Source organism: Balaenoptera acutorostrata, chromosome 20 (assembly GCF_949987535.1).
Source record: "Balaenoptera acutorostrata chromosome 20, mBalAcu1.1, whole genome shotgun sequence".
NCBI classification, from domain to species: domain Eukaryota; kingdom Metazoa; phylum Chordata; class Mammalia; order Artiodactyla; family Balaenopteridae; genus Balaenoptera; species Balaenoptera acutorostrata.
In genome coordinates, this window is record NC_080083.1 from 45,883,955 (window position 1) to 45,908,268 (window position 24,314).

The following is a 24,314-nucleotide window of genomic DNA, read 5'->3' on the forward strand; positions in this document are numbered from 1 at the left end:
GGGGGAAGTCACTTGTGCAGTGGGTCCTTTCCAGGAAGAGGGCATCGTTAAGGTAATGACCAGCCACAAGTGCCCCCCTGAGCTTTCCCTAAAGAGGATCCCAGGCAATGTGACCAGGGATCTTTAAGGTGCCTGTGAAGAAGGGGAATAGTAGGGCCTTTCGGGGACAGACCGAAACCAGTGGACTTGAAGTCAGGCATCAACACCTTTGCATCCTGAGCAGGCGTTGGTCAGACCCTGAGGGTATCCCCACCACTGCCCCAATGCTGCTTTCCTTCTCCCTGTAGCAGAGCCAGTGGGAAAACCCCACTCACAGCCACCTGGGCTGCATGCCACTGGGGAGCAGGGAGGTGGGTACCTCTGGCTTTGGGGGATCAGATCCGGACCCTGTCCTCCAGGAGAGGAAGTGAGGTGTCCCCTGAGAGCTGCAAATCAGCACATAACGACTCCGCCCAAACCCCTGCACTAGGAGATGACCAAACTCTAGCACAGCTTCCAGCAGCCTGTGTCCCTAGGATGACCCCAGTCCCCTCAGATGCCTGCCTGAGAAAGCTCAACACTGCCAGCAGAATTCACTGTTTGTTCTAGCCAACACCTGACGCAGGGCCCTGACTTCCCTTTCTTAGAGCATTTACTAAAAAGGGCTTGTAATTGTGACTCCTTCCTCTGTCCCTCCTCCTTCTACAACAAGAGTGTTTTTCTCAAGGACCTGAAAACCACTACTTGAAATGCAGTCATCAGGAAGGGTAGAGGTCCTGTCTCCCAGTCTCTCTCAGAGGACACAATCCTAGGATGATTGCTGCTCGCGGGCACCCTGGCCTCATCGCACTTACACTGCCGACCCTTTGTAATTTTCTCTTCTCTGAGCTGCTTGAGGCCCTGCTGCCCTTCCCCACTCCTTCATTCTCCCCTTAACCGCCCAGTCTCCTCTGCACAGATCGGAACGGAGCTCAGCTCTTTCCCCTCCTGTCAGTAGTCACTGAATAAAATCTGTTTTCACCACTTCAGCTAATGTCCGACTATGTTTACCTTTGACACTGGCTCCTGGCCTGGTTCAGCACTCCCTCCTCTCTGCGAGTCACTACAAACACACATGCATGCACCCCAAACCACCCTTTATTCAGAAGATCCAGGGAATTTGGGGGGGTGCAGGTTATGTGTTCTGGTCTTTTTTTCTGGCCTTTTTTGCCCCTTGCTACGCAGGCATCCCCATCAGCCATTCAGTAGCTAATTTTTTTTTTTTTTTTGGCCATGCCACGTGGCTTGCAGGATCTTATTTACCCCACCAGGGATCAAACCTGGGCCCCATCAGTGAAAGCACCGAGTCCTAACCGCTGGACCGCCAGGGAATTAATTCCCTCAGTAACTAAGTTCTGGGGTTTTTTTGTTTTTTCTTTTTTCTTTTTGAGTTTTATTTTATTTTATTTACAGCAGGTTCTTATTAGTTATCCATTTTATACATATTAGTGTATATATGTCAATCCCATTCTCCCAATTCATCACCCCCGCCTCCCACCGCTTTCCCCCCTTGGTGTCCATACATTTGTTCTCTACATCTGTGTCTCTATGCCCTGCAAACCGGTTCATCTGTACCATTTTTCTAGGTTCCACATACATGCGTTAATGTACGGTATTTGTTTTTCTCTTTCTGACTTACTTCACTCTGTATGACAGTCTCTAGATCCATCCACGTCTCTACAAATGACCCAATTTCATTCCTTTTTATGGCTGAGGGTAACTAAGTTTTAAAAGGCGATTTTAATCTGTCTCTAGGTGGAGCGATTTGGGGTTGGAGGGTCCACAGCAGGTGAGGTCAGGACTGCCAACTCTCGCCTGCCCCCCTCACCCTCTGCCACCATCCTCGGACCCAGGTTTTCCCCTGCTGTTCAAGCTCTGACCTTTGCTCATCTGGGAAAGCAGGTGCCCGGCTTTACAAACTGGTGTGTCCCACCTTGCCTCTTTCCCAAGCCGAGTCAAGATGTGGGCCGTTGAGCCCATATCCTCCCCTCGGCCCAGGCCCGCCATAGCCTCCCAACAAAGCCAGGGGTCTGTGTCTGGGCTGGGCTGCCCCGAAGCCCCACGGTGAGCAGTCCTGCTGTGAGCCCTCAGACTAGACTGAGAGGGGCTTGAGAAGGAGGCCCAGCATTTCTTTCTCAGACCAGACGTGAGCTACACCCGCAACTGTCTTCCTGGTGCCCAGGAGGTGGCCACCGCCCTCTGTACCCACAGCTGCTTTTGCCCCTTCACACTCTGTCCACAGAACACGGCCTGCAGTCAGAAATCCAGGCTCCCCTCAGCCTGGCCTTAGTGCCCTGTCAGCAACGATCCACCAAACCCTGGATGGATGGGGAGGGCTTCTGAGAGACAACAGTCCTCCAGCAGGGAATGCCCCAGCAAGAGCAAAACCAACCTGACCACCTTCGCCGGGGAGGGGAGAGGATACTGGTCTCGACGGCGATAGCCACAGACGGCTTGGCTCCTGTGGGGAGAGGAGCTGCTAGTCTCCTGTCTCCACTACAAAAATAACTTTGGAATTTGTTCTATTTGAAACTCTAGTTCTTAAAATATGTGGAAGTCGAACACAGGCTGGTCAGTCAGGCTGTGTGTGGCTCTGGGTAGAAAGGGTTGGGGAGGAAGACAGTGTACCTTGTTTTAAAAAAGACCCTGAATGTGTGCAGGCTTTGGCTTTTTTCTGGAATGGGTTGAGGTTATTTCTGGTGCATGGTGTCAGGACAAGTGTGTTCCTTTTAGCATCTTCTGTAAATAAACTGTGGAAATGTGGACCCCCCCCCACCCACCCCAGGGGCAGGGGTGGGGGTGGGCTGGAGGAGAGGGAAGAAGAAAAGGGCTAGGATTGGAAGGGCTGCTGTAGCTCAGGGGTCCCCTCTGTTCTTGCTGCCCCTGAGAAAGCATGACCAGCTCTTGGGACATCCCTCAAACCAGAGCAGGGCCTGTGTGTGCAGTGCGGTGGGCTGAGGGGCTAGGAGACAACTAATGAAATCAGGAGCCTGGACATACATTCTCCTCTAAGACACAAAAGAGGCCAAATGAAGGACCACGGAGTCCCTGAACAGAAAGGTAAGGCACTTGACCAAGATCAGAACAGCTTTGGAATAACAGAGCTGGGACCTGAACTCAGCCGAGGCGGTGCGGGAGGGGGAGAAAGGCAGCTCGCCCTATTCTCCCATCCCTTCTAGCCCCTCCCCCCTCCCCCCTTCCCTTGGAAAGTCACTGAGGGGGTGAGAGGTGAGCACAGACCTGACCGAGGATGCTGGGGGTGAGGGCAGCTTCTGTGCCAGAGGGGGACAGGGACCACACAGTTTTCTGCCTGGTTAAGGAGTTTGGGTTTTCCACTGAGGCGCTCAGAAGCAATGGATGTATTTGAAGCAGGCACGAGGTCCCATATTTCTCTTTTAAAATATCACCCTGAAAGCCAGCATTAGAATGGAAGTGACTGGAGGCTCCAAGGATACTGCAATAGTCCAGGCAAAAGTTGATAAGGGCCCAGCCTAAGCTAGGTGCAATCACGAGAAGGGGCCAGAGAGACACTGAGGTAGAATTGACAGGAGGGGCCAGAGAGACACTGAGGCAGAATTGACAGGAGGTGAGGATTAAGGGAGAGAGATGACATTGGGTCTTTAGCCCAAGTGAGTGGGGAGCTATGGGCCTTCACTGGGCTTGAGCGCACATGTTTTTCAATGAATGCTCACAGGCCAAAGTCTGGGACAGTCTTTACTGGAGTTTGGAATGTCATAGCAATTCACCTTAATCAGAGGCAGACTGGTAAAATGAGCAGCAATGGTGGCGGACCCCCGGCAGGGGACATCCGGCCTACATGAGGAATCCTGCTCGCCCGCAAGCAGTACACAGGCACACGCACACACTCTTCTACACAAACCAACACTCTCATGAGTGCTCGCTCACTCCGGGTGGGTCAGAGGCCAGGCGCCCTTCCTGCCCTGTCTGCTCTGGGGGATCCACTGAGCTGAGACTGAAGGAAACCACTTGAGGACCAGGGACGAAGGAGCTGGCAGCTGCAGGCGTTTTGCAGTTTGGGAGAAGGGGATCCAGGAAGATAGGAGAAATTGCCAGGGCCAAGCAAAGGGAGCCCCTCTGGGCCAGGGCATGGGGAGAAGATGCTGGAGATGGGGCATGGGAGGGACGGGGGTGGGAGAAAAGGCCGTCCCCTCTCCTTCACTCACTCCAACCTCACAGCTGGGGCCAGAGTCCTGGGCATAGGAATCCTGGGGAACGTCGAGGGGTCCCCTGTGTCCTAGGAAGGCACTGAAATGGGGAACAGATCCTGGAGGGCCTGGAGTCTCCCCCAAGTACCCCAGGGGGTAAGGAAGGTGGGTGACAGAGCAAGGAGGGTCTTACATGCTGGTTGTCTGGGGCAACAAGACTGGGGAAGCACGAATCCTGCTTCCCACCCCAAACAAGGGGTGGGTGATGGGCTGAGATGCAGCCCCTCTGGCCGGCAGAGGGGAGAGGGCCAGAGCCAGGGCTTCCCCTTTGGCCTCCAGGGCAGTGAGTGGGAGAGCCTGGCCTCACCCATGTGTCCGTGGGGGGGTGGGGGCAGGAGGGGGGGGCCGGGGCCTCCTGCCCCTGGGACCTGGGCTACCAGAGCACGGCCCCGTCCAGGTTCCCGTAGCCCGGCTCGGCCCGCAGCCGCCAGTATGTGTTGTTCGTCACCCACCACTCCTTCCCGCTGCTGTCTGTCTGCCGCCTGGGGGAAGGGGGCCATGGAAGAAGAGGGGTGAACATCCGGCACTGAGGCCGGGGTCCCGAGATGCTGCCTTACACTGCCGGCCCCACTCAAAGCAGGAAGGGGCTAGTGGGGAGGAGGAGGGGGGCCTGGGTTGCAGAGAGACCTGGAGAGGGGGGCAGAGGCACCTGAAGAAGCGAGCCTGGTGGACGATGTTGTTCTCCTCCATCACTTTGCGCCTGTCTCGCTGAAGCTGCTCAATCCTTCTCTTCTGGGCCTCGGCGGCCTGTATGTTCCCCTCCTCCAGGTACCTGAGCATCCAGACTGCAGTCAGCGGAACTGCCCACCCTCAGAGGCCCCCAAATCCAAGGCCGCTGTGCCTGCCCAGTTCTGCCCCCAAACAGGTCCCATCTCCCTGAGGCAACTCAAGGAAGGAAGGACATAGTCCCAGGTCTGTGTGGAAACCCACGTGGGGAGGGAGGAGCCCGGAGTTTCCGGAGCGGCACCCGCCTGGCACTGACCTCTGGTCTGGCCGGAGCCGCGTGTCTGTGGAAGGCAGGGACCGCTTCAGCTCTGCCGTCAGCTCATTCAGCTCCAAAGCAAACTGAGTGAAGCCGAAGTTTCGCTCATAGTTTGGGGGCATTGAGTCTAGGGGGAAGGCAGGGGGCTGGGGCAGGTGGACTGAGCACAGCTGCCCTCACCTCTGCCCAGCCCGCCCCAAGCACCCCACTTACTGGGCTTCCAGATGCACTGACCGCCCGGCGGGGGTCCCCGGTACAGCCCCTCGGGCCACTTCCCGAAGAGTCGGTGGAGGACGCGGCCGCTCCGGCTGAACACGGCACCCTGCACCTCATGGACGTTGGAGCTCCAGTACTTGGCCTGGGGTGGGGGTGGGACAGAGGGCTTAGGGAGGTGTCCCCTCCCCTTCCCCGGGGCGAGCTGCTGGGACGGGCAGGTGGGGCAGGGAGGCCACCCACCTTGCAGAAGGTGATCTTGCAGTGGCAGGAGCTGTCCTGCGTGTTCCGAATGAGCACCTCTCCGTAGTGCTCAATCCAGCGCTGGCCACTCAGGATGTTGTGGATGCAGGACGTCACCTTGTTCCACTCAAAGTGGTCCCCAAACCTGAGAGAGACAGAGCATGGCAGGGGGCAGCTGGCCGGCCCTGGGGAACAAGTGCCACCTTGAGCCGGGGAATGCCTCTCTCATCAGAGCAGGTCATGCGGGTCTGGGAAAGGAACCCTGGGGTCCTGGTTCCAGCTCATGGTCCTTCTGTGAAGGACGACATATTTATGAAGCAAAGCAGCCTTCACAGAAAGTATTCAACTAACATGTCTCCATTTGTTGAGAAAGCTCCTGAGTGCCTAAGTGACAGGGGTAAAAACATAGACGGGGTCCATGTCCTTGGGATATATATATGTCTGTTCACATATATCAGCCTGTTTACTCCCCACTTCTGTCGAATATTACTTATTACTCTTATTTTATAGACGAGCAGACTCAAGGCTCTGAGGCGTCAAGTCTTTTTGCCGCTTGTCTAACTATTAAGTAGTAGAACCAAGACTCCCACCCAGGACTTCTGACCCTGAAGTCCAGGGTCTTCCCCACCCCTGCACTGGCCTCTGGCTGCAGTTCCCCACCTATAACATGGCTAGATGAGGGTGCTTCAAATGTGGTTTGTGAGCAATCCTGAAATCACTTTAGAATCACCTTAGGTTTCTGTGTGTGTGTGTGTGTGTGTGTGTGTGCATGTGTGGGGGGGAATGGGTTACTGTGCACTGACTTGAAATCTCAAATGCATTCCTTACAGTGAATCATGGTCAAAAAGTGTGAAAGCCACTTGATCAGATGGCCTTGATGAGCCCTTCCAGCTCTAAGACTTTTCACCTTTCTTTATTGACAACTGCTGTTAACACAGGTATAAATGTACAGACACTGCCCCACCCTGAGCGGCTTCAGACCAGGTCTCTCTCTCCTGTCCCTCCCACCTCCCCATCCCAGCCCGGGGAGGGAGGATGGCCTGTAGGCTGGGCCTGGCTGCCTACACTCACCTGGGCAGGCTCACATTGACCATCCCCACAGGCACAATCTCCAGGGATTTGCCCCAGAACTTGTTCTTCCACTTCATGTCTGGAGTTGGGTGGGGGAGGGAGAGCGACAGCAGAGATAAGACCAGAGAGTGTTCCAGCCCCTCTCCCATCTGCCCTTCACCCCCAGCCCCATCCTTTACCTTGCCAGAATATGAAGTTCTCAGACTCCGCATGGCAGGCCGAGATGGGGGGGTGGTGGGAGACCTTGATGAGCAAGGAAGTTCTCTAGAGGTTGCTCCTGAGGACCCTGGGGTCTGCTCCTGACCCCAGGCCCCCAACATCCCTCACCCCCATCCCCAGTTCCCCTGGGAACCAGAAGACCAGTTAGTTCCAGGTCTCTTGTCTAGGTGTCCTTGGCCACCACCCAAATTCCATCACCCTCTCCTTTCCCATGAGGCCCCTACGTTCTCCCTTCTCCCTCCCTCCTCTCCAGGGCCCTCCTTGCCGACCCTATGCATGGTGCCCTCCAGAGACCCTGCCCAAGTCCTCTAGCAGTGACAGGTGGGGCCTCCACCCATGCCCTGCCTGAAAGCCAGCCCTCCCATGAGGACCCTCTTCCCTAATCATCTTCCCCAAAGCTGATCATCACCCTGCAATCTCCACAACACACCCTTGGAAAAACTCGGCCTTGCCCTCATTAGAACAGCTCCCCATCTGGAACCTAGAACTCAGGGATCCCACAGCCTGCCCTCCTTGCCTCTCCCTGTCACCTGGCGCCCACCACTGCCTGAGGGTTCTCTATAAAGTGCAATTCTAAGCATGTCACTCTACTGCTTAAAACTCTCCCATGACTCCCCGTGGCCTTCAGGCTTTAAAAACCAACCAACCAATAGAGCTGAATAACCTCCTATGAGCTTCCACAATCCCAGCTCTAGAACATGGTACAGTAACTCCTTGTTTGAAGTCCGTCTCCCCAGGCAGCAGGGAGCTCCTCCCCTGACTGCCCGACTGTCGGGTGCTCTCGCCCACGCCCTGGCCCCTTGAAGCCTGGGTGTTCCCCGGCCTTGGCCACATGGCTGCCCCGACCAGCCCACTTCTTCCAGGGCCTCACCTGCTCACTGATGAAGCGGAAACCTCGGTCAGGCCGCTCGCACTCGTAGGTCTCCCCCAGGACAGGGTTGAAGGGCTTGCAGCCCGCCCGGTGGTACGTGGAGGAGTAGGCTGACACTGCGAAGGCTGCGATGTACACCTGCAGGGGGCGGGGCGCCGGGGGATCAGAGGAGATGCCACCCCACCACCACCCCACCGTGAGCCAGGACGGGGGCCTGGGGTCGGCCCGGTAGACCGGATCCTGGGCGGAGGCGGCAGCCTGGGCGGGGTCAGGGCGGACCCACCATGCGTTCGCAGGGGTCGGTGGTATGGCTGGCCTGGTCCAGAAGGCCGCTGTACTCCAGCTCCTCGCAGAGCCGCTGCAGGGTGTTGAGTGGCTCGTTGAGCTGCACGGGCATCGACACCTTGGACAGGTCCTTGCCGATGTTGTTCCGCAGGATGTTCCACAGGCTCACGTCGGCCCCGGGCCCACTGGCCGCAGGTAGGCATCGGCGGCGGGGTGGTCCCACAGCTCCTCCTGGAACACAATCCCGGGGCCAACCCGCCTGTCACTCTGCCCTGGGCACCTCGCATCCAGGCCCATGGCCTCCCGAGCTCCTGAGGTGCTCCTAGGTCTGCTCGCTCCCAGGCCCCAGGCTCGACTCACTATGGGGCAGGCGGCTGGGGGCTTATTCTATTTTTTTTGGGGGGGGGATGGGGGGGTGGGGAGTGGTTAATTCTTGATGAGCTCCTGGGGATTTAGGTGAGCAGCAGGGTTAAGAACCAGAGGACAGTTCCCACTGTTGGAAACAGAAACCCTGCACCCCAGAAGCCCTTCTTGAGTCTCACCCTTGGCTTCTGCTCCGTTTCTTAAGCACAAAAACCAATGTCAAAATTATTCAGCCCATTTTATAGATGAGGAAACAGGCTCCAAGAAGTAAAATGACACGTACAAAGCCACACTGCTAAAAAGCGGGCCCTTCTGCCTATCAGGCCCATGCAAGCCTTCTCAGAAGCCCAGAGTGGAGGCTAGCCCCAGGCTAAGCCTGCCCCACCCCCAGAGCCGCCCCTGGAACACAGTCACAGCTTAGCCTTACTCAGCCCCAGGGTCACCCCTGGAGTCAGCACCCGAAGCCATTAGCCCACCAGTACTACAAGGGACTACTGCCCAAGGGGCCTGGGCCTGGACAAACCCCGTTGCTGTGCCCACCTCCAGCCCTCCCTCCCGCCCGTCTGGCTGGCACCTTTCTGACAGCGCTCAGCTCCCCTGAGGTCCAGCACCTCCTCGGACAGGCTGGTGGTGACTTCACTGGCGCATGACTCCTCCTCCTCTGAGCCCTGGGCCAGGGACAGATGACAGGCTGGGCAGACTAGGCCTCCCCCAGGCAGCTGGACAGTGCCCAGGGCCTGGCAAGAATCTGCCCAGCTAGCCCTTTGGTGGGAAGGGGAAGAGAATATATTTGGGGGGGTCTGAGCCCTAAGACACTGCCCTGGGAGGCCTGGCATCATGGTGTGCCCTGCCACCTTGGGAGGGAGAGGGCCTGGCCTTACGACTAGCAGGGAGGCAGCTCGGGGACTTGGCGGGACACTAAGGGAAGGGAAGCTGGGGATTACTGGGATTCAGGGTCAGGAGGGTGAGCGCCAAGGGAGTGCTAAGGCTGAAACGAGGTCACAGAAAGATGACGGGGTGCAGCTGAGGCAGCAGTTTCAGTAGAACCCATGGGGATGGAGCACATCAAACTGGAAGAAGGGTCCCCAGCAGAGATTTCTAAGCAGGGCCACACAAACCCAGCAGATCTGCACGTGTTCCCAGAGATAGTGGCCGAGGTGGTTAGAAAGGACTTGGGAATCTACAGATTCCAGTCTCCCGGGACCCCACCCCTCTATTCCCAGGGTCCCTCCTCTCTCACTATCAGCTTCCCTGCTCCCTCACCTCATTCTCAGAAGAGCTGGCAGAGAGGAGAACCTCACAGGCATCAAAGAACTCTGTGTGGGAATCAGCGAGGGAAAGGACGCTGCTCTGGGACAGCTGAGGGGTCAGCTCTCGGCCCTTCATGTACAGAGCTTCTTGCTGTGGGAGCGGGACAGGTGTCAGGCCCAAGGCCCAGCCGGGAGAGTCAGGCAGGGCTCCCCTGGCCTGACAGCTCCCTTGTGAGGGAAGTGTGACTGGGGACTTTTACTATCTGAGTCTGAGACCTGCTGAGCAGGAGAAGATGCGGAGGGGAGCGAGCGTAGTGGGGTACGAAGGCCTGGTGGAAAGATCCCGGCCTGGAAGTGAGGAGATACGGGTTCCATAATAACTGCTTACACTGCCTGGGCACTGACTCTGAGCTCGGCTCCAAGCCCTTTGTGTGTATCAAATCCATCAATCCCAACACTCACCCTACCAGGTAGGTGCAATTATTACCCCCACTTTGCAGATTAGGACACTGAGGCTCTGGGTCATGCAGCCAGCATACAGTGGAGCCAGATTCAAACCCATGTAGTACGGGAGCCTGGGCCCATCAATTAGATTCTTTGAGTCTCAGTTTCCTCATCTGTGAACTTGAGGGTAAGAATCACTGCCTCACGGGACTCTGACTTAAAAGTACAAGCACTCTGCATGCTGTTAAGAAATGACCCAGACGTGGCTGCTGCCCGTGTTCCGTGAAAGGGGCTGGAGTTTCAGGTCTGAAAGCCAACCACGCCTTCACTTCTGCTGGGAGAGAAGGCCCAGAGGAATGGTCCCCACAGCCCACCCCGGCTCCCACCTCCTCGGGGTTGAGGGAGCTGAAGGAGTCTGCAGTGGTGTCGGAGGACACGGACAGCGAGTGGAGGCGCCTCGGGCCGGCTGCGGCCTCAGAGACCTGCAGGGAGAGGGTGAGGGCACAGGTGCCGGGACGGGGCGGGTGAAGCCCTCCCCAGCCTGCCAGGCACAGCCTGCCTCCTCCAACCTCCCTTCCCGGCCCAGGTCCGCGACCACGCCCAGGCCTGCAGTCCTCGGGCTCGGGCCCGCTCCTCCCACTGGCCACCCTGCCCCCAGCCTCACCCCCAGCCTGGATGGCTCCGATCCCTGGTGCAGGTCCCTCAGTCGGTCCCGTTCAGTGGTGAGGGCGGCCAGGACACTGCTGAGCGAGCTGTGCACTGTGGGGGCAGGCCGGCCATCAGACTCCCTTCCTCTCCCTCTCCCTCTCCCCGCCTGCTCCCAGCCACCCTCAGGGCACGCACTCACCCTTCTGAGCCAGGGCCCAGAAACTGCGCTGCAGGTGGGCATAGTCTGGGGGTGGCAGCCCGCGGGGGCCCGAGGGGTCCCGGGACTCCAGGTAGCGAGACAGGTTGGGAACAGAGCCATGGAGACGACCCACCTGTAGGCGAAGGGGAGGGGTTGAAGGGCGCAGCCACCTTCAGACCCTCCCATCCAGCATCTCGAGGTCCACACCCCACCTCACCCGCCCGATGGTGTCGTCCTTGGCAAAGCTCTGTGTGCACCATATGCGGCTGGTCCGCTTCCCCTTCTTGGGTCTCTCGGTCGTCACCGAGGCCTGGCAAGTCGAGGTGAGGGAGTTTCAGTCTCAGGGTGGGGAAGACCACCAAAGCCGGGAGAGAGGTAGACGGTCATGAAGGAGGACGCAGAGACACCAGCATCCCGGAGGCAGAAGACCGATAGCCTGGCAGCCGCCTGGGCACAGGAGGAAGGGGTCGCTCCAAAGGGGCAGAAAGACAACCCTGAGGCGGTCTGGACACGGTGGGGAGGGGCAACGGGGAGATGGTGGCTCTCCAGGAAACCGCAGCATATAAGGGGGACTGGGGACCTGTCCGGGGAAGTGACGGAGATGAAGACAGCAAGAGCGGAGAGAGCCCTGGGCGGGCCCCTGCCTCCTCCCCTGGACCTTACCTGGTGTGTGGGGATAACAGGGGCTGAGGGGGTCCGGGGCAGGGACTCCAGGCTCTGGAGGAGTCTGTGGAGTTCCTGGAGCTTCCCCTGACACTCAGAGAGCTCTGTGGGAAGGATGAATGAGGAAGTCCCTCTCCCAGCACCGGCCAGGCCCCCCAGAGTCTGTCCCTTAGCGTCCCTTCCTCCTCCAAAGACTTCACCCGCAGCCACGGAAATCCCGACACTGGCTCCCCTCCCCTACTCACGAGTCCAAAGCGGTTCCCAGCTCCCACCCTTTGGTCTGACCTCACGGGAGTGCCCGCACCCCAATCTGCACTCTGTCCCCAGACCACACCTTACCTCGGCCGCCTCCACACAGGCCAGGGGGCCCCCACTCTTGCTCTCCCCCCTTGGTTTGCATTTCCCTCTCCCAGGCCAGCATCGCAGCCTGCAACTCCAGGAATCCGGTTCTAGTGCACACCCCTTCCCTGGCACTACTCCTCAGGACCCCTCCCTGCGTTGGCATTCTGGATCTTCTTTTTCATGAGTCCTGGCCCTGTGTCCGGGTCTGTCTATGTGCCTAGAGCACGAGCCCCACCATTCTCTGTAAGCCTGAGGCTCCCCAGGGCAGGGCCCTAGGAGACCTGATCAGCCTAGAGGTGGAGGCTGTCTCCCCCATCAGCCTGGGGCTCCCAGAGGCAGGGATGGAGGTAACATTTTCTCCTCCTTGTGACTGCTGATGCCACCTAGATGCAATAGCATGGGCCCTCCCCACGGAGGCGCAGTGCTAGGGGCCCCTCACCATGAGAGCAGCGGTCTAACCCATCACTGTCCCTCAGCCAGGAAGACACCTTCTCCCGAGGTCCAACCCCTGGCAGAGCCGAGGCACTACCCGCTGCCGGAAGCTGGGCACCAGGAACCTGTGGGGTGAGTCAAGGGTCAGGAAGGTGCCTGCCTCCCTGAGTCTCATCCTGAATCCCCACATCACCTGTTCCTGCCCCAGGGCCCATCTTACCTTCCTGTGAGTGGTGCTGGGCAGCAGGCTTCGGGGCACATCCAGGTGCTGGGCCAGGCGGTGGGCACGCAGCTGAGCCACCCAGCTCTGGAACAGGTCCTGGGATTTGATCTGCAGAGGTGATGGAGAAGGGGAGGGATGCATGAAAGGAAGGATTGCTTTCTAGGGGCAAGAAGTTGGGGCTCTGGTCCGCAGGCAGGCAGGGTCTCTCCCTATAGCACACAGCTTGTGCAAAGGTCCCTTGCGGGGAGGCAGGAACAGCTTCTGCAGGTGTCCAAGCCTTCAGCTCTGTTCCTGTTCACATAACAACCAACAGGGCCAGTTTGCCATTAGCTATCGTACATGGTGGGAACTCCCTTCTGGTCAAACTCAGACAGACCCTCGGCCCCTGTCCCTCTCTCCTGCCTGCCCCAGTGCCTCTGACAGGCTGGGGGCCAAGCCACCACCTGGCTCCCAGGGATATCACCTTGAGGTGGTAGATGTTGTCTTCAGTGTCAAGGTCAATGCGCTGGGCCTTTTTGTTGATGGACATGACCGACAGTCGGACATCAATGGAGCCATGGAGCTTCCCCTTGGTGATCTGGGGTGGAGAGATTGGAGGGGGAAAGGGGGACTGGTTTTAGGCCACCAGGGCCACCATTCCTGAGGTCACGCTAGGCTCAAGGGCCAGGCAGCAGGTTCACCCTCATGCCCAAGTCACAGTATCAGCAGGACTTGTCAGTCGTCCTCCTGCGCACAGGACACCCCGCTATGCCAAGTCACAATCTGAGCTCTAGGCAGTCACAGAGTGAGGAAAACTTTTCCCACCCTCAGGAATCTGCGAGGCTGAGAAAGGAGCACCTTCTTGGAGAGAGCCTGGGTGTCTAGGCCTTTAGTTCCTTGTTCCTGCAAGAGCAGAGGACAAGGGCGAGGATGATACAGCTCCCATGTCTTGGGTACTTATTTTATGCCCGGCACTGTCCTGAGAGCCCTCACCAAGACAAAGACTCTATAAATGGGTGACTGCACTCTCTCCACCTTAGAGGTGAGGAGCTGAGGCCCAGGGAAGTAACCTGCCCAAGACCCCACACCCAATAATTGGTGTACCTGGGATTCAGACCCTGCTCTGGGGGATTCCAGAAGCCCCCTGCCCGCCCAGGGCACTCTGGGGCCAAACTCCTCCCTCATCCCCCAGCCGAGGCCCTGACTCACATCTTGCCGAGTCGTTGCGTAGTGAAGGATCCCATCCTCGAGCACAAAGTATCTCTGTGACGTTGCCCAGAAGGGACAGGACCCGGGGGGCAGAGAGGAAAGGACGTGGGGAGAGAGCAACCATACAGAAGTTTCTTCTGACACACAAACACCCTGTACCGCCCGGCAACCCCACACATCCCCGTCCGGCCCCCCCATCTGGCCCCTCCCTTGGCCCTGCCTCCTTACCTTGTGCCAGCCCTTCAGAGGCCACTTCCTCTTCTTGAGCAGGTGGCCTTCCTGCCTCTCGGGCATGATACCCTCTGCCCCCAGCCGGCCCCGAGGCTCCTCCACTACCTCCCACAGCTCGGAGGCCTGCAGTCCAGGACAGAGTTGGGGAGCGGCAGGTGAGGCGACCACCTCTGCCTTTCCCCTGTGGGCCAAGCTTGGCGCGCCCACTGCCTGCTCCCCACCCTCAGACCTGCTGGGCACTGCTGGGCTTTGCGGACTGTGTGCTCTCAGCCAGGGAGGGAGGGTCCCGCTCTTGGAAGTCCATGGGGAAGGGAGTGGCCACTCCCTGCTGAGGACGTAGAGAAGAGTGGAAGGGGAAAGATGTCACCTTGTCCTGAGGCGGCCCTTGAAGCAGAGAGAGACCCTGTTAGCACAGACTTGGCTATCACCTTCCCCACCTCCAGCCCCTCTTGCACCCTCTGGGATGAGAGCCCCTGAGCACATCTTCCGCTCACCTGCCACACCTCTCCCAAGCCTGTCCCCACCCCACTCTGGGCAGGTCTCCGTGCCCACTGCCCAGAGAGGTGGAGCGCGCAGCAGGCAGGCCGGTGCCAAAAGAAAACCTCGAAAAGTCAGCCCTGCCCCACCTTAGGCACTCACACATTCCCCAGCTCCAGGAAACACTTCCAGGTGCTTTCTCTGGAGGATTCCCTGTGGGTAATCAGAGGTGAGGCAGGGGAGTGAAGGAAGAGGCTCCAAAATAGGACAGAGGGATCCAGAGACTGGACAAGTGAGATCTCAACCCAGCTCCTCTTCCGCCAGGATCCCTGACCCCAGCACCACGGCATGGAGACTCCTCTGCCATCATCCCTTTACAGAGCCCCCCAACCTCTTGACCCCAGCTCCCCACCAACTGGCCTCCATATCCTCTAGTTCCTGGGCTCCCATTTTTCTGCCTGAGGAAACTGAGGCCTGAGACAGCCCTCATTTTCCCCCGTGCCTCCCAACAATCGCCCCCCTAGGATGCCCACTTTGGACCCTCTGTCCCCCCATCCCCCAAGCCTCCTTTCTTTCATCCCCGTCCCTGGGGCTCCTGAGAAGTGCCATCCACCTGGAGAGAGCAGGGGACGGGCCATTGGAGACACATGCCGAGGACCGCACACGTCCCTCAGCAGTGCCCACAGGCGCCCTTGGCACCAGCCCTGGCCATCCTGGCTCCACGGGGAGATCAATAATGCATGAGGCTCTGTGTGTGTGAGACGGGGGAGGGGACTGGAGGGGCAAGGTTGGCCTGAGGCTGGGGAAGCAGCCCAGATCTTCCGGTGGAGCTGAGGCCAGGAGGGGACAGGGACGTGGTGGGGTGTGTGTGGCCAGGTCAGGGCAGAGGGGCCCATGCTACCAGAGGCTGACCTGGGGGGAAACTCCTACATTCAGCCATTGAAAGTTAACAAACTCTTCCAGTGTTTGGGTGTCTCTGTGCCCTTTTCCTGGCCCCGTGGGATCCTGGCCCCTCACTGCTTGCGGGTGGAGGGGAGGCTCTGTTAGTAGAGGGTGCAGGTCGAGGTGAGCCGGGTGGGTGCCCCCTTTCCACCTCCATTCCCGCCCTCATCTCTGGAAGACCAGACCCACCAGCTTCAGGTGAATGTCCCCTTCTTGGGGAATGTCAGCTGATGCCAGCGCGGCCCCCTTACCCCAGGGTCCATGGACACCAGTGCTCCCTGGCCCGCGCACCGCTCCGCCTCTGAATCACCGTCTCCGAGCCGCCAGCTCCCTGCTCACGGAGCTGAGCAGTGGCGGCAGCTGCAGCAGGAACCAGGAAGGAAGGAGACGTCGGAGCCTCCCCTCTAGCCGGATCTCCTCACCTCCCCCTCCCCCGGCCCCTCCTCCAGCCAAACTCCGGGCAGCCGCTCAGCTCTGCCCCCCTGCTCCCCGGAGGACTCAGGGCTGAGCCGACTCCCCAGCGCCCAGAAAGCTTGGGAGTGGGGGCAGAGTCCCCATTGGGCACAGTTCCAGATAGATCACAGAGGACTAGGGAGCTGCTGGCCCCAAGCTAGTGCTGGTAAAGAATTTGCTCATCCTAGCATGGCCTTGACCCCAATTAGTACCCAAGGCCATTTCCTTATTAACCCCTGCCTCTCGTTTTACATCTGAAAATAGATTGTGGAATTTGGAGCCAGCAAAGCTTTCAGGTTGACGGGAAGGGAAGGATGCCCCTAGGGAACCACAACTGACAGTGCCAAAGGCAGTCAGCAGGGCAAAGTTGAGAGGGCCACAGTGAGGCTGTCACTGGGGGTGATGCCCCACCAGGTCAGGACCCATGGGGGCCGGAAGCACCTATGTGGTAAGACACCCCCCACCCCCCCAGCCTACCAAGTCTTTGGATCGGGAGCAAGTCTGGGGCAGTAACCACCTGGCTGTTGAAAGGCTAGCTGGAGCCAACTCTGGTACCCTCGGCCTCCCTTTCTGAATACCTTTGCCCTTCTGCTGGAGTACTGTGTCCAGCTGCTCAATTCTAATTAAAAATTAGCTCTTGAGAAAGGTCTAGAATTCATTCAAATGCATGTGAACTGGACTGACAGGTTTAAGTGCAGTGCAGCCACTTTCTGGAAAGAAATGGGTTTAATGCTGTGGCTTCAGGCAACGCCAGCAGGCGAAGGATGCAATTCGAGGTTCTTCTTTGATTCCCAATATGACATAGGCCACTTCTCCAACCAGCTGTCCCATGGGCCTTGGCTTACACATCTCTCAGGAGATGCCTGCTCTCCGTTCCATTCGGAACCTCAGCACTGTCCCTGCCACCCCAGGAGGGCGTTGTTAGCACCTGGCAGGGTTCTGGGAGTCAGGAAGAGCACTGGGCAGCACTGGCCAGACCAGCTCTGGCATCCAGGAGCCTCAGGGGCCTTTTAATTCAATTCCTATTGATTGAGCATCCCTGGGCGAATGGCACAGAGCTGGGCACTGTGGAAAGTTGGTCCTGAACCAGGGAAGGAAAAGCTGCTGCAGATCATCATTGCCAGAGCAGTGTCTGCCCAGGACTAAGGAAGCTGTGGCACTGCTCCAAGTCCCAGAGCAATGATCACCAACCAACTCCCCGCATCACCCGTGTCCACCCGGAATGCGCTCCAATCAAGCACAAGGGCAGGCTTCTAGTCATACAGCCCCTCTCCATTAAAAACCTCCAGTCCCCTGAGACTTGGTTGAGGCCTCCTACTCAAGAGCCCCCAGACCCCCTTATTAAAACAGAATCCTGGCTTTCCCTCAGCTTTTTTTTTTTTTCCATAAATTTATTTTATTTTATTTTTGGCTGCGTTAGGTCTTCATTGCTGCACGCGGGCTTTCTCTAGTTTCGGCGAGTGGGGGCTACTCTTCATTGCGGTGCGCGGCCTTCTCATTGCAGTGGCTTCTTTTGTTGCGGAGCACGGGCTCTAGGTGCGCGGGCTTCAGTAGTTGCAGCACGTGGGCTCAGTAGTTGTGGCTCTCGGGCTCTAGCGTGCACGCTCAGTAGTTGTGGCACACGGGCTTAGTTGCTCCGCAGCATGTGGGATCTTCCCGGACCAGGGCTCAAACCTGTGTCCCCTGAATTGGCAGGCGGATTCTTAACCACCGCGCCACCAGGGAAGTTCCAGCTTTTTCGTTTTGAACCACCTGGGATGTGTCAGATACTGGACAAAGTGGGCAGCTGCCTTCAAAAGGACAAGCGCTTAAGCAATGCCATTTGTGGGAGCAGGTACAGGGAGGTAACAGGCTTGGACATGGGAAGAGGAAGGATTTTCTAGGAAGGGAAGTGAGTCAGAGATGACCTTGGGAATAAGTCTACAGGGAGGATAAGCTTGTCAACAGCAAAACACAGTAAGTAAAATGCATTCCACTTTATCATAAAGCAGTGCTCCCAACTTTCCCACGACATGGCACACCCCGAGGGCGCAGAATTAACACCCAAGCACACTTGGGACCCTAATGAAAAAGCTCTAGTGTAGAAAACCAGGGCAGCATCTTCAGAGCAGGAAGAGCCTGGTTCAGTCCCTGTGCTGCCTCTCACCAACAGCATGACCTTGGGCGGGCTATTTAACTTCTCCTCCCCTTAGTCTTCCTCTCTGTGAAATGGGGATAACACGTGAGAAATACAGGATCTAGCACATGTAAAGGGAGCCTGGCATAGTAGGCTCTCAATAGATGCCACTCTCAGCACAACTAATTACTCAGTTGAGCTATTCTGGCACATTGGAGCCACGAGGGGAAAGGCTGGGAGGCGCGTGCAGCAAGGGACAGTGAACACAGAAACCAAAGGCTTCTCCGCCTTGGACCTGGAGAGCGGAAAGAGACCGCTGCTATCAGGTCCCAAGTTGGGAAAACTAGGGACAAAGACAGTGACTACGAGCCGCCTCCGTTCTGAAACGGGATCCCTCTGCATCTCTGGGTTGCCATGTACTAGAAGAGATCTTTGTCAGTGAAAGCCAGGTAACAAACGCCACTCCCCACCCCAAGTTCCCCATATCTCCGACAGCCAACGGGCAGAGTGTATTTATGGGCAGGCTGGGTACAAGAGGCTGGCTACGAGTCCGGAACAGGGTCGGGAGGATCCGGCTGCCCACTGGCTGGCACGACAGGGTCCTCCTCGTGTTGCTGTCTGACGTACTGATCCAGCAGGGCAGTCAGCTGGAGGGGCTGGTGCTGAAGTAGGGAGTGGGTCTGGGCCGTGAGGAGGGTAAGTCCTCCTACCAGCTCCCCCTGCACCAGGGCCAGGCTGGGGAGCTTGGAGTAGTTGACGAAGCCCTGCTTGCTGAGGATGGTGTCATCAATGCAGCCACCTGGAAGAACACAGGATCAGCAAGGCTCCCACACATGCTTTTCTTCTCCAAAAACAATGGTCCAACCCTAGGAATTTGCTCTCCATTGCCCTTTTCTACCTCCCAGCCTTCCCCCAAATCTGGTTCCCACTTGTGCCCTGCCCCATTCCCACTGTTTCAGATCAATCCCCTCCCTTCCTTCCTAACTCTTCCCTAGAAAACCCTTACATAATACATCTACCTGGTCCAACCCCCACTAAGTCACTGTTTCCTAAACTTCCTTGAAAAACCATGGAGTGTGTGTTTGGGGCGGGGGGGCGGGGTGGGAGAGTCTGTATTATAAACACGGATTCCTGCCCCCCAACACAGACCTGTGAAATCAGTATTCTCTGCAAGAAGCACCTCCAGGGATTCTCGGCCTCAGGGGAGTCTAGGAAACATTGCTCACTGTCCCTCAGCACCCTTCACTTGGGCTGTTTGTTTTTTTTAACTTTTGGGTTTATTTATTTATTTATTTATGGCTGTGTTGGGTCTTCGTTTCTGTGTGAGGGCTTTCTCTAGTTGTGGCAAGTGGGGACCACTATTCATCGCGGTGCGCGGGCCTCTCACTATCGCGGCCTCTCTTGTTGCGGAGCACAGGCTCCAGACGCACAGGCTCAGTAGTTGTGGCTCACGGGCCTAGTTGCTCCGCGGCATGTGGGATCTTCCCAGACCAGGGCTCGAACCCGTGTCCCCTGCATTGGCAGGCAGATTCTCAACCACTGCGCCACCAGGGAAGCCCGGGCTGTCTGTTTTAAGTATCTTTGTCTTTGTGGGTTTCAACACCCACTACCCCCTTACTAGACTCAAGGTGTCTGAACTTTCCCTCTGTGGAGTGACGCACACAAGCAGCCCTCATCAAATGGTGCTACTGACGCAGGCTCCATCGTGAGAGGGTGTCCCCTCCAAGCATGTCCACAGTTTTACCCACACAAGCCTTGAAGATGGCACCAGGCTGCTCTAGCACCCACTCCCCTTCACCCTCACCCCCAACTGGCAGGGGTGCATGCTCACCCAACAGCGGCAGGAAAGGCACACTCTTCAAGATTCGCACCATCTCCTTGACCTTGGGCTCTTCACTGACCAGCAGCAGGTTGTGCCCCACAAAAAGGGGCAACAAATTTTGGTACTTGGAATCTTCCAGGAAGGACTTCAGGATCTGGAACAGCAAGAAAGAAGGGCTTACTGGGGTCGAGTAGGAGAAAGAGTCACCCACCTTGGTCACAGGCCACACCAGGCTGAGGGCTCAAGCCGAGGGTCTCCTCAAACCCTAATCACAGATTAGGCCCTGGACTGGAGGGCTGCCGTGGCAGGCAGGAGTCGGGAGTGCCGTATCTTGGGAGAGATGCTGGGGTCTGAGATGGGGGTGGGGGAGGGGAATACGGCAACCCACGCCAGGGGGCTGTTCTCTACCTGGTTGGGGAAGACCTTCATCAGGATCTTGTGCTTCCGCAGCCGGTGCCGCATGAGAAGCTTGTCCTCTGCACTCAGAGCCACATTCTGGCAGACAGCTATCATTCGGTTGTCTCGGAAAACTGCTGCTATCTCCTGACGGAGGAGCCGGATGAGGCCTGTCTCCTGCAGTCAGAAAGGGAGGACCAAGGGGACGTAAAATGCCCCTTCTCCTTATACCCCTTACTCCCTCAGGGACAGGCGCTGGAGCTTCCAGTGATGCCCTAACGAAGATCAGGGTACAGGCAGGAGAGTTGGGCCCCTGACTCTCAGAGACATGTTCTATCTCCCACTCCATCCTTTCATTTCCATTTGATAACCACAGGCTTTACAGCAGTGTTTTTATTTTTTTAATTTTTAAAAATTTTATTGGTATTGAAAGTCAGCCCTCGACACAAGGTTTTTTTTTTTTTTAAATGATTATTTATTTATTTATTTATTTATTTATTTATTTATGGCTGTGTTGGGTCTTCGTTTCTGTGTGAGGGCTTTCTCTAGTTGTGGCAAGTGGGGGCCACTCTTCATCGCGGTGCACGGGCCTCTCATTATCGCGGCCTCTCTTGTTGCGGAGCACAGGCTCCAGACGCACAGGCTCAGTAGTTGTGGCTCACGGGCCTCGTTGCTCCGCGGCATGTGGGATCTTCCCAGACCAGGGCTCGAACCCGTGTCCCCTGCATTGGCAGGCAGATTCTCAACCACTGCGCCGCCAGGGAAGTCAAGGGTTTTTTTTTAAATTTAAAAAAAAAAAATTTTTATTGGGACTTCCCTGGTGGTCCAGTGGGTAAGACTCTGTGCTCCCAATGCAGGGAGCCTGGGTTTGATCCCTGGTCGGGGAACCAGATCCTGCATGCATGCGGCAACTAAGAGGTCCACATGCCGCAACTAAAGAAGCCCACATGCTGCAAGGAAGATCCCACGTGCCGCAACAAAGACAAGGTGCAGCCTAAATAAGTAAATAAATATATATTTTTAAATTTTTGTTATTATTCTTTTTGGCTGCATCGTGTGGCTTGTGGGATCTCAGTTTCCTGACCAGGGATTGAACCCGGGCCTTCGGCAGTGAAAGCATGGAGTCTTAACCACTGGACTGCCAGGAAATTCCCTAGAGCAGTGTTTTTAAAACCTGAGAACCCTCAGTCCCCTTGAACTGGACCGCAGTCTGACCCAGCGAACATTATTTTGATAATAATACTGTCAAAATCATTTAATTATCCCTGACACTGTACTCATGCTGAATTATTTTACCAATTATAAAACAAGATTACTCTTTTGCAATGTTAATTCAAAATGGAGGTATTTTCACAGAACAAGACTTCATTTTCTCAAGACAGTGTTTCTCAAAGTTGAGAACTTGTGGAGCTGAGAACCACCATGAAGTTACCAATTCTCCACTGGTCTTTCTGTCCTTTTTCAAGGACAAAACACCTCGTATTGTTCCTCTAAGAAAACATGGAAGCTTCAAGACGGGAGCGATGCTCTCTCCTACCTCCGCCTGTGTGGACAGCTTTCACACACACATTTTTGGAGACAAGAATGAAGGAAATCCGGGAGCCCTGTCCAAACACAGAGCCCAAAAAGCCGACGCAGAATCAAGTGCAGATTTCATTTGAAAGTATCTGGACCACAGGGTCAGAGTGGGGAGGCAACGATGTGGATGACCATGTCCTGGAGTGCTACTTCATTCCGGCCACAGAGACAAGATCACTTTAATCCACCATCCCACCATCAGGCGACATGCCCAGCCTGCGTCTTACCTCCTGGGGGGGTCTGGGAGGGGGCGGCAGGCATCTGGGGTTGACAGCAGGTTTGGGGGGGATATACTCAGTCACAGCCATCAGCTTCTGCCGTTCAAAGTGCATCACACGACGGTGACGGGTAACAGCCTTGGAGCCATAGCGGACAAGCTGGCGGGTGGGCAGCTGGCCTGGGAGAAGAAACGGCCATATGGTGAGAAGCAGCCTCTCAGTCTGCACCAGATGGACAAAACCCACCCCCTAGGCACAGACAACCAGAGTTCACAGAGCTAGCCTCAGCACTGAGTGGGACAAGGAACTCTGCTAGAAAGCCTGAATCCCCGAAACTTCTCTTCTCTTTAATTGGTGACCTTAGCTCAGGTGCTTGATCCTTGGAGGCGCCCATTTCTCCAGCTCTTTATGCACAGAGATAAGGAAAAAATGAGAACAAAGGAGAAAGTATTTTGAATACATTTTAAAAAGGAGGAGAGAGCTGGGCAAACGTTTTCTTAAATGACCAAACAAAAATTTTAAGTTTGAGAGCCATATGGCCTATCGCTACTACTCAGCTCTGCCACTGTATGATGGAAGTAGCCATAGACAATATGTAAACAAACAGATGTAGCTGTGTTCCAATACAACTATGTAGGAAAGATGGTGACCAGCCCTACCATAGTTTGCCAACCCCTGCTGTAAGCTAGTGGTTCTCAAAGTGTGCACCACCACCACCCCTCCCCAACCCAACATCAGCACCACCCAGGAACTTGTTAGAAAATCAAGTTCTCGGGCCCCGTTCTAGATCTACTGAGTCAGTAGCTCTGGAGCGGAGCCCAGAAAACAGTGTTAACAAGCCCTCCAGGTGATGCTGATGCTGGCTAAAGTGTGAGAACCACTGCTCTAAGCATTGCTCCTTCCCCCATGATTTGAAGCAAGAGGGAAAAGTTATACTGTCCTCACAGCTCCCCCAAACAAGTCTCCCTCCTCTCTACACTTCTTGTTTACAGGCATTGCTGGAGAGCACCCCTCAGAAGACAAGGGAGCCACTCGAAAGCCCTAAGCCAAGGTAACCGCTTCATGCTCAACAAAAGGACCCAAGCTAGAGCTTCCCACTTTCAGCCCTTCCCAAGGCCGGAATGGGATCTCAGAGAAAGGTGCAGCCAGAAGGTGGCTCTAACAGTCAGAGAGCATGGAGATTTGCTTAAGTGAGAGGTTTTCTTGCCAGTGGCCACAAAACCTGTTAAGTTAGATCAGATGGAACAAGATTTTTCCAAAATGTTTGCAGTTTTATTGAGATATAATTGACACACATGGAACCAGATTTTAATCTCTCTTCTGCCACTTACTAGCTGTGACCTTGACCAGTCACTCAACTGGTCTAAACTTGAGTTTCTTCATCTGTAAAGAGGGGAAGATAATGCCTTCTTCAAAGGACGCTTTAAAGTTTAAATGAAATAATACATGTAAAGTACTTATCACTGTGCCTGACCTATATTATGTACTTAAAATCATGCATTCAACAAATATCTATAGCATGCCTATTAATGTCAGGCACCATGCCACATGCTGGCTATGCTGAATGAACATGGGTTCTGCCATTATGGAGTTTAAAGTCTAATAGAGAAAACAACAAATAAAACAAATGCTAAATTACAGATTGTGATAAGGCGAAGGGGTCAGTAAACAGGGTGAGAGATATAGATTTAACAGGGGAAATTTAACCCTTTGCGGAGGGTGGCGAGGGAAGGCCTGAGATGACATTTAAGCTGAGGCCTTAAGGAATCTCTGGAGGCAGAAAGAGCTGGGTGGTGGGCCAGAGAAACCCCAAACAAGGCAGGGGGACTGGGGCGTCGAGAATAAATACTGTGGTTGTCGCTGACGTTTTTGCTGTGTTGTCGTTATTACTAGAGTCTGGACTCACAGGAAATTAGATGGGGGAAGGAGGCCGGCGATCTAGCTGGGGTCAGGGGTCATCAGGAGGTGTCTGGGATCAGAGATTTTGGGAGGGGATTAGTAGTAGAGGAGGGAGACGAGTAGAGAGCATCGGCCGGAACGCGCCGAGAAGACGTGGGCCGCTCCTTACCCGCCTGGGGCAGGAGACCCCTTCGCAGCATCCCAGCCACGGCCGCAGCCATCGCCACCGGAAGAACGACCGGGAGCCTAGCGAGACGGAAGGAGCTAAGGATTGTGGGTAGTCCCGGGGCCGGAAGCGGAGG

At 56.1% G+C, this 24,314-nt stretch overlaps 2 protein-coding genes across 8 annotated transcripts; both read right to left on the reverse strand.

Annotated features, from left to right (window-relative positions):
- Window positions 1–1,542: 1,542 nt before the first annotated feature.
- On the reverse strand, window positions 1,543–15,918 carry OSBPL7 (oxysterol binding protein like 7). 6 transcript variants are annotated; one of them, XM_057536603.1, is made up of 25 exons: window positions 15,782–15,913; window positions 14,751–14,801; window positions 14,341–14,495; window positions 14,109–14,234; window positions 13,881–13,934; window positions 13,530–13,574; window positions 13,156–13,269; window positions 12,690–12,800; window positions 12,477–12,594; window positions 11,696–11,799; window positions 11,250–11,342; window positions 11,033–11,165; window positions 10,850–10,944; window positions 10,572–10,667; window positions 9,755–9,892; window positions 9,066–9,159; window positions 8,127–8,359; window positions 7,844–7,981; window positions 6,933–6,996; window positions 6,754–6,832; window positions 5,683–5,827; window positions 5,440–5,584; window positions 5,227–5,353; window positions 4,894–5,016; window positions 1,543–2,479 (listed from the first exon to the last, which is right to left on the reverse strand). In XM_057536603.1, exons 2-25 carry the CDS (start codon window positions 14,752–14,754, stop codon window positions 2,305–2,307), a joined length of 2,709 nt encoding a protein of 902 aa, XP_057392586.1. In that variant the 5' UTR covers window positions 14,755–14,801; window positions 15,782–15,913; the 3' UTR covers window positions 1,543–2,304. The 6 variants fall into 6 exon arrangements, 5 of the variants coding, with proteins under 5 accessions (XP_057392586.1, XP_057392588.1, XP_057392587.1 ...); XM_007177506.2 differs by lacking the exon at window positions 1,543–2,479 and adding an exon at window positions 3,226–4,726 and having other exon boundaries at window positions 15,782–15,911; XM_057536605.1 differs by lacking the exon at window positions 14,751–14,801 and having other exon boundaries at window positions 15,782–15,918.
- Window positions 15,919–17,944: 2,026 nt separating this feature from the next.
- MRPL10 (mitochondrial ribosomal protein L10) lies at window positions 17,945–24,291 on the reverse strand. Of its 2 annotated transcripts, none has more exons than XM_007177505.2 (5): window positions 24,182–24,291; window positions 22,123–22,292; window positions 20,330–20,494; window positions 19,931–20,075; window positions 17,945–18,898 (listed from the first exon to the last, which is right to left on the reverse strand). In XM_007177505.2, the coding sequence occupies exons 1-5, from the start codon at window positions 24,231–24,233 to the stop codon at window positions 18,642–18,644; spliced, it is 789 nt and encodes a 262-aa protein (XP_007177567.2). In that variant the 5' UTR covers window positions 24,234–24,291; the 3' UTR covers window positions 17,945–18,641. The 2 variants fall into 2 exon arrangements, with proteins under 2 accessions (XP_007177567.2, XP_007177566.2); XM_007177504.3 differs by lacking the exon at window positions 24,182–24,291 and adding an exon at window positions 24,020–24,169.
- Between the last annotated feature and the right edge of the window lie 23 nt (window positions 24,292–24,314).

Bases quoted from the DNA above. Each gene is read 5' to 3' on its own strand.
- OSBPL7 (XM_057536603.1), bottom strand. The intron at 8,360-9,065 runs GTGCCAGCCAGA...ATTGTGTTCCAG, and splicing joins AGCTGAGCGCTGTCAGAAAG to GAGGAGCTGTGGGACCACCC. The intron at 7,982-8,126 runs GTGGGTCCGCCC...CGCCCCCTGCAG, and splicing joins CCGACCCCTGCGAACGCATG to GTGTACATCGCAGCCTTCGC.
- MRPL10 (XM_007177505.2), bottom strand. From the start codon at position 24,233: ATGGCTGCGGCCGTGGCTGGGATGCTGCGAAGGGGTCTCCTGCCCCAG. The intron at 22,293-24,181 runs GTAAGGAGCGGC...TTCTTCTCCCAG, and splicing joins GGGTCTCCTGCCCCAGGCGG to GCCAGCTGCCCACCCGCCAG. The intron at 20,495-22,122 runs GTAAGACGCAGG...TTCTGACTGCAG, and splicing joins CTCCCAGACCCCCCCAGGAG to GAGACAGGCCTCATCCGGCT.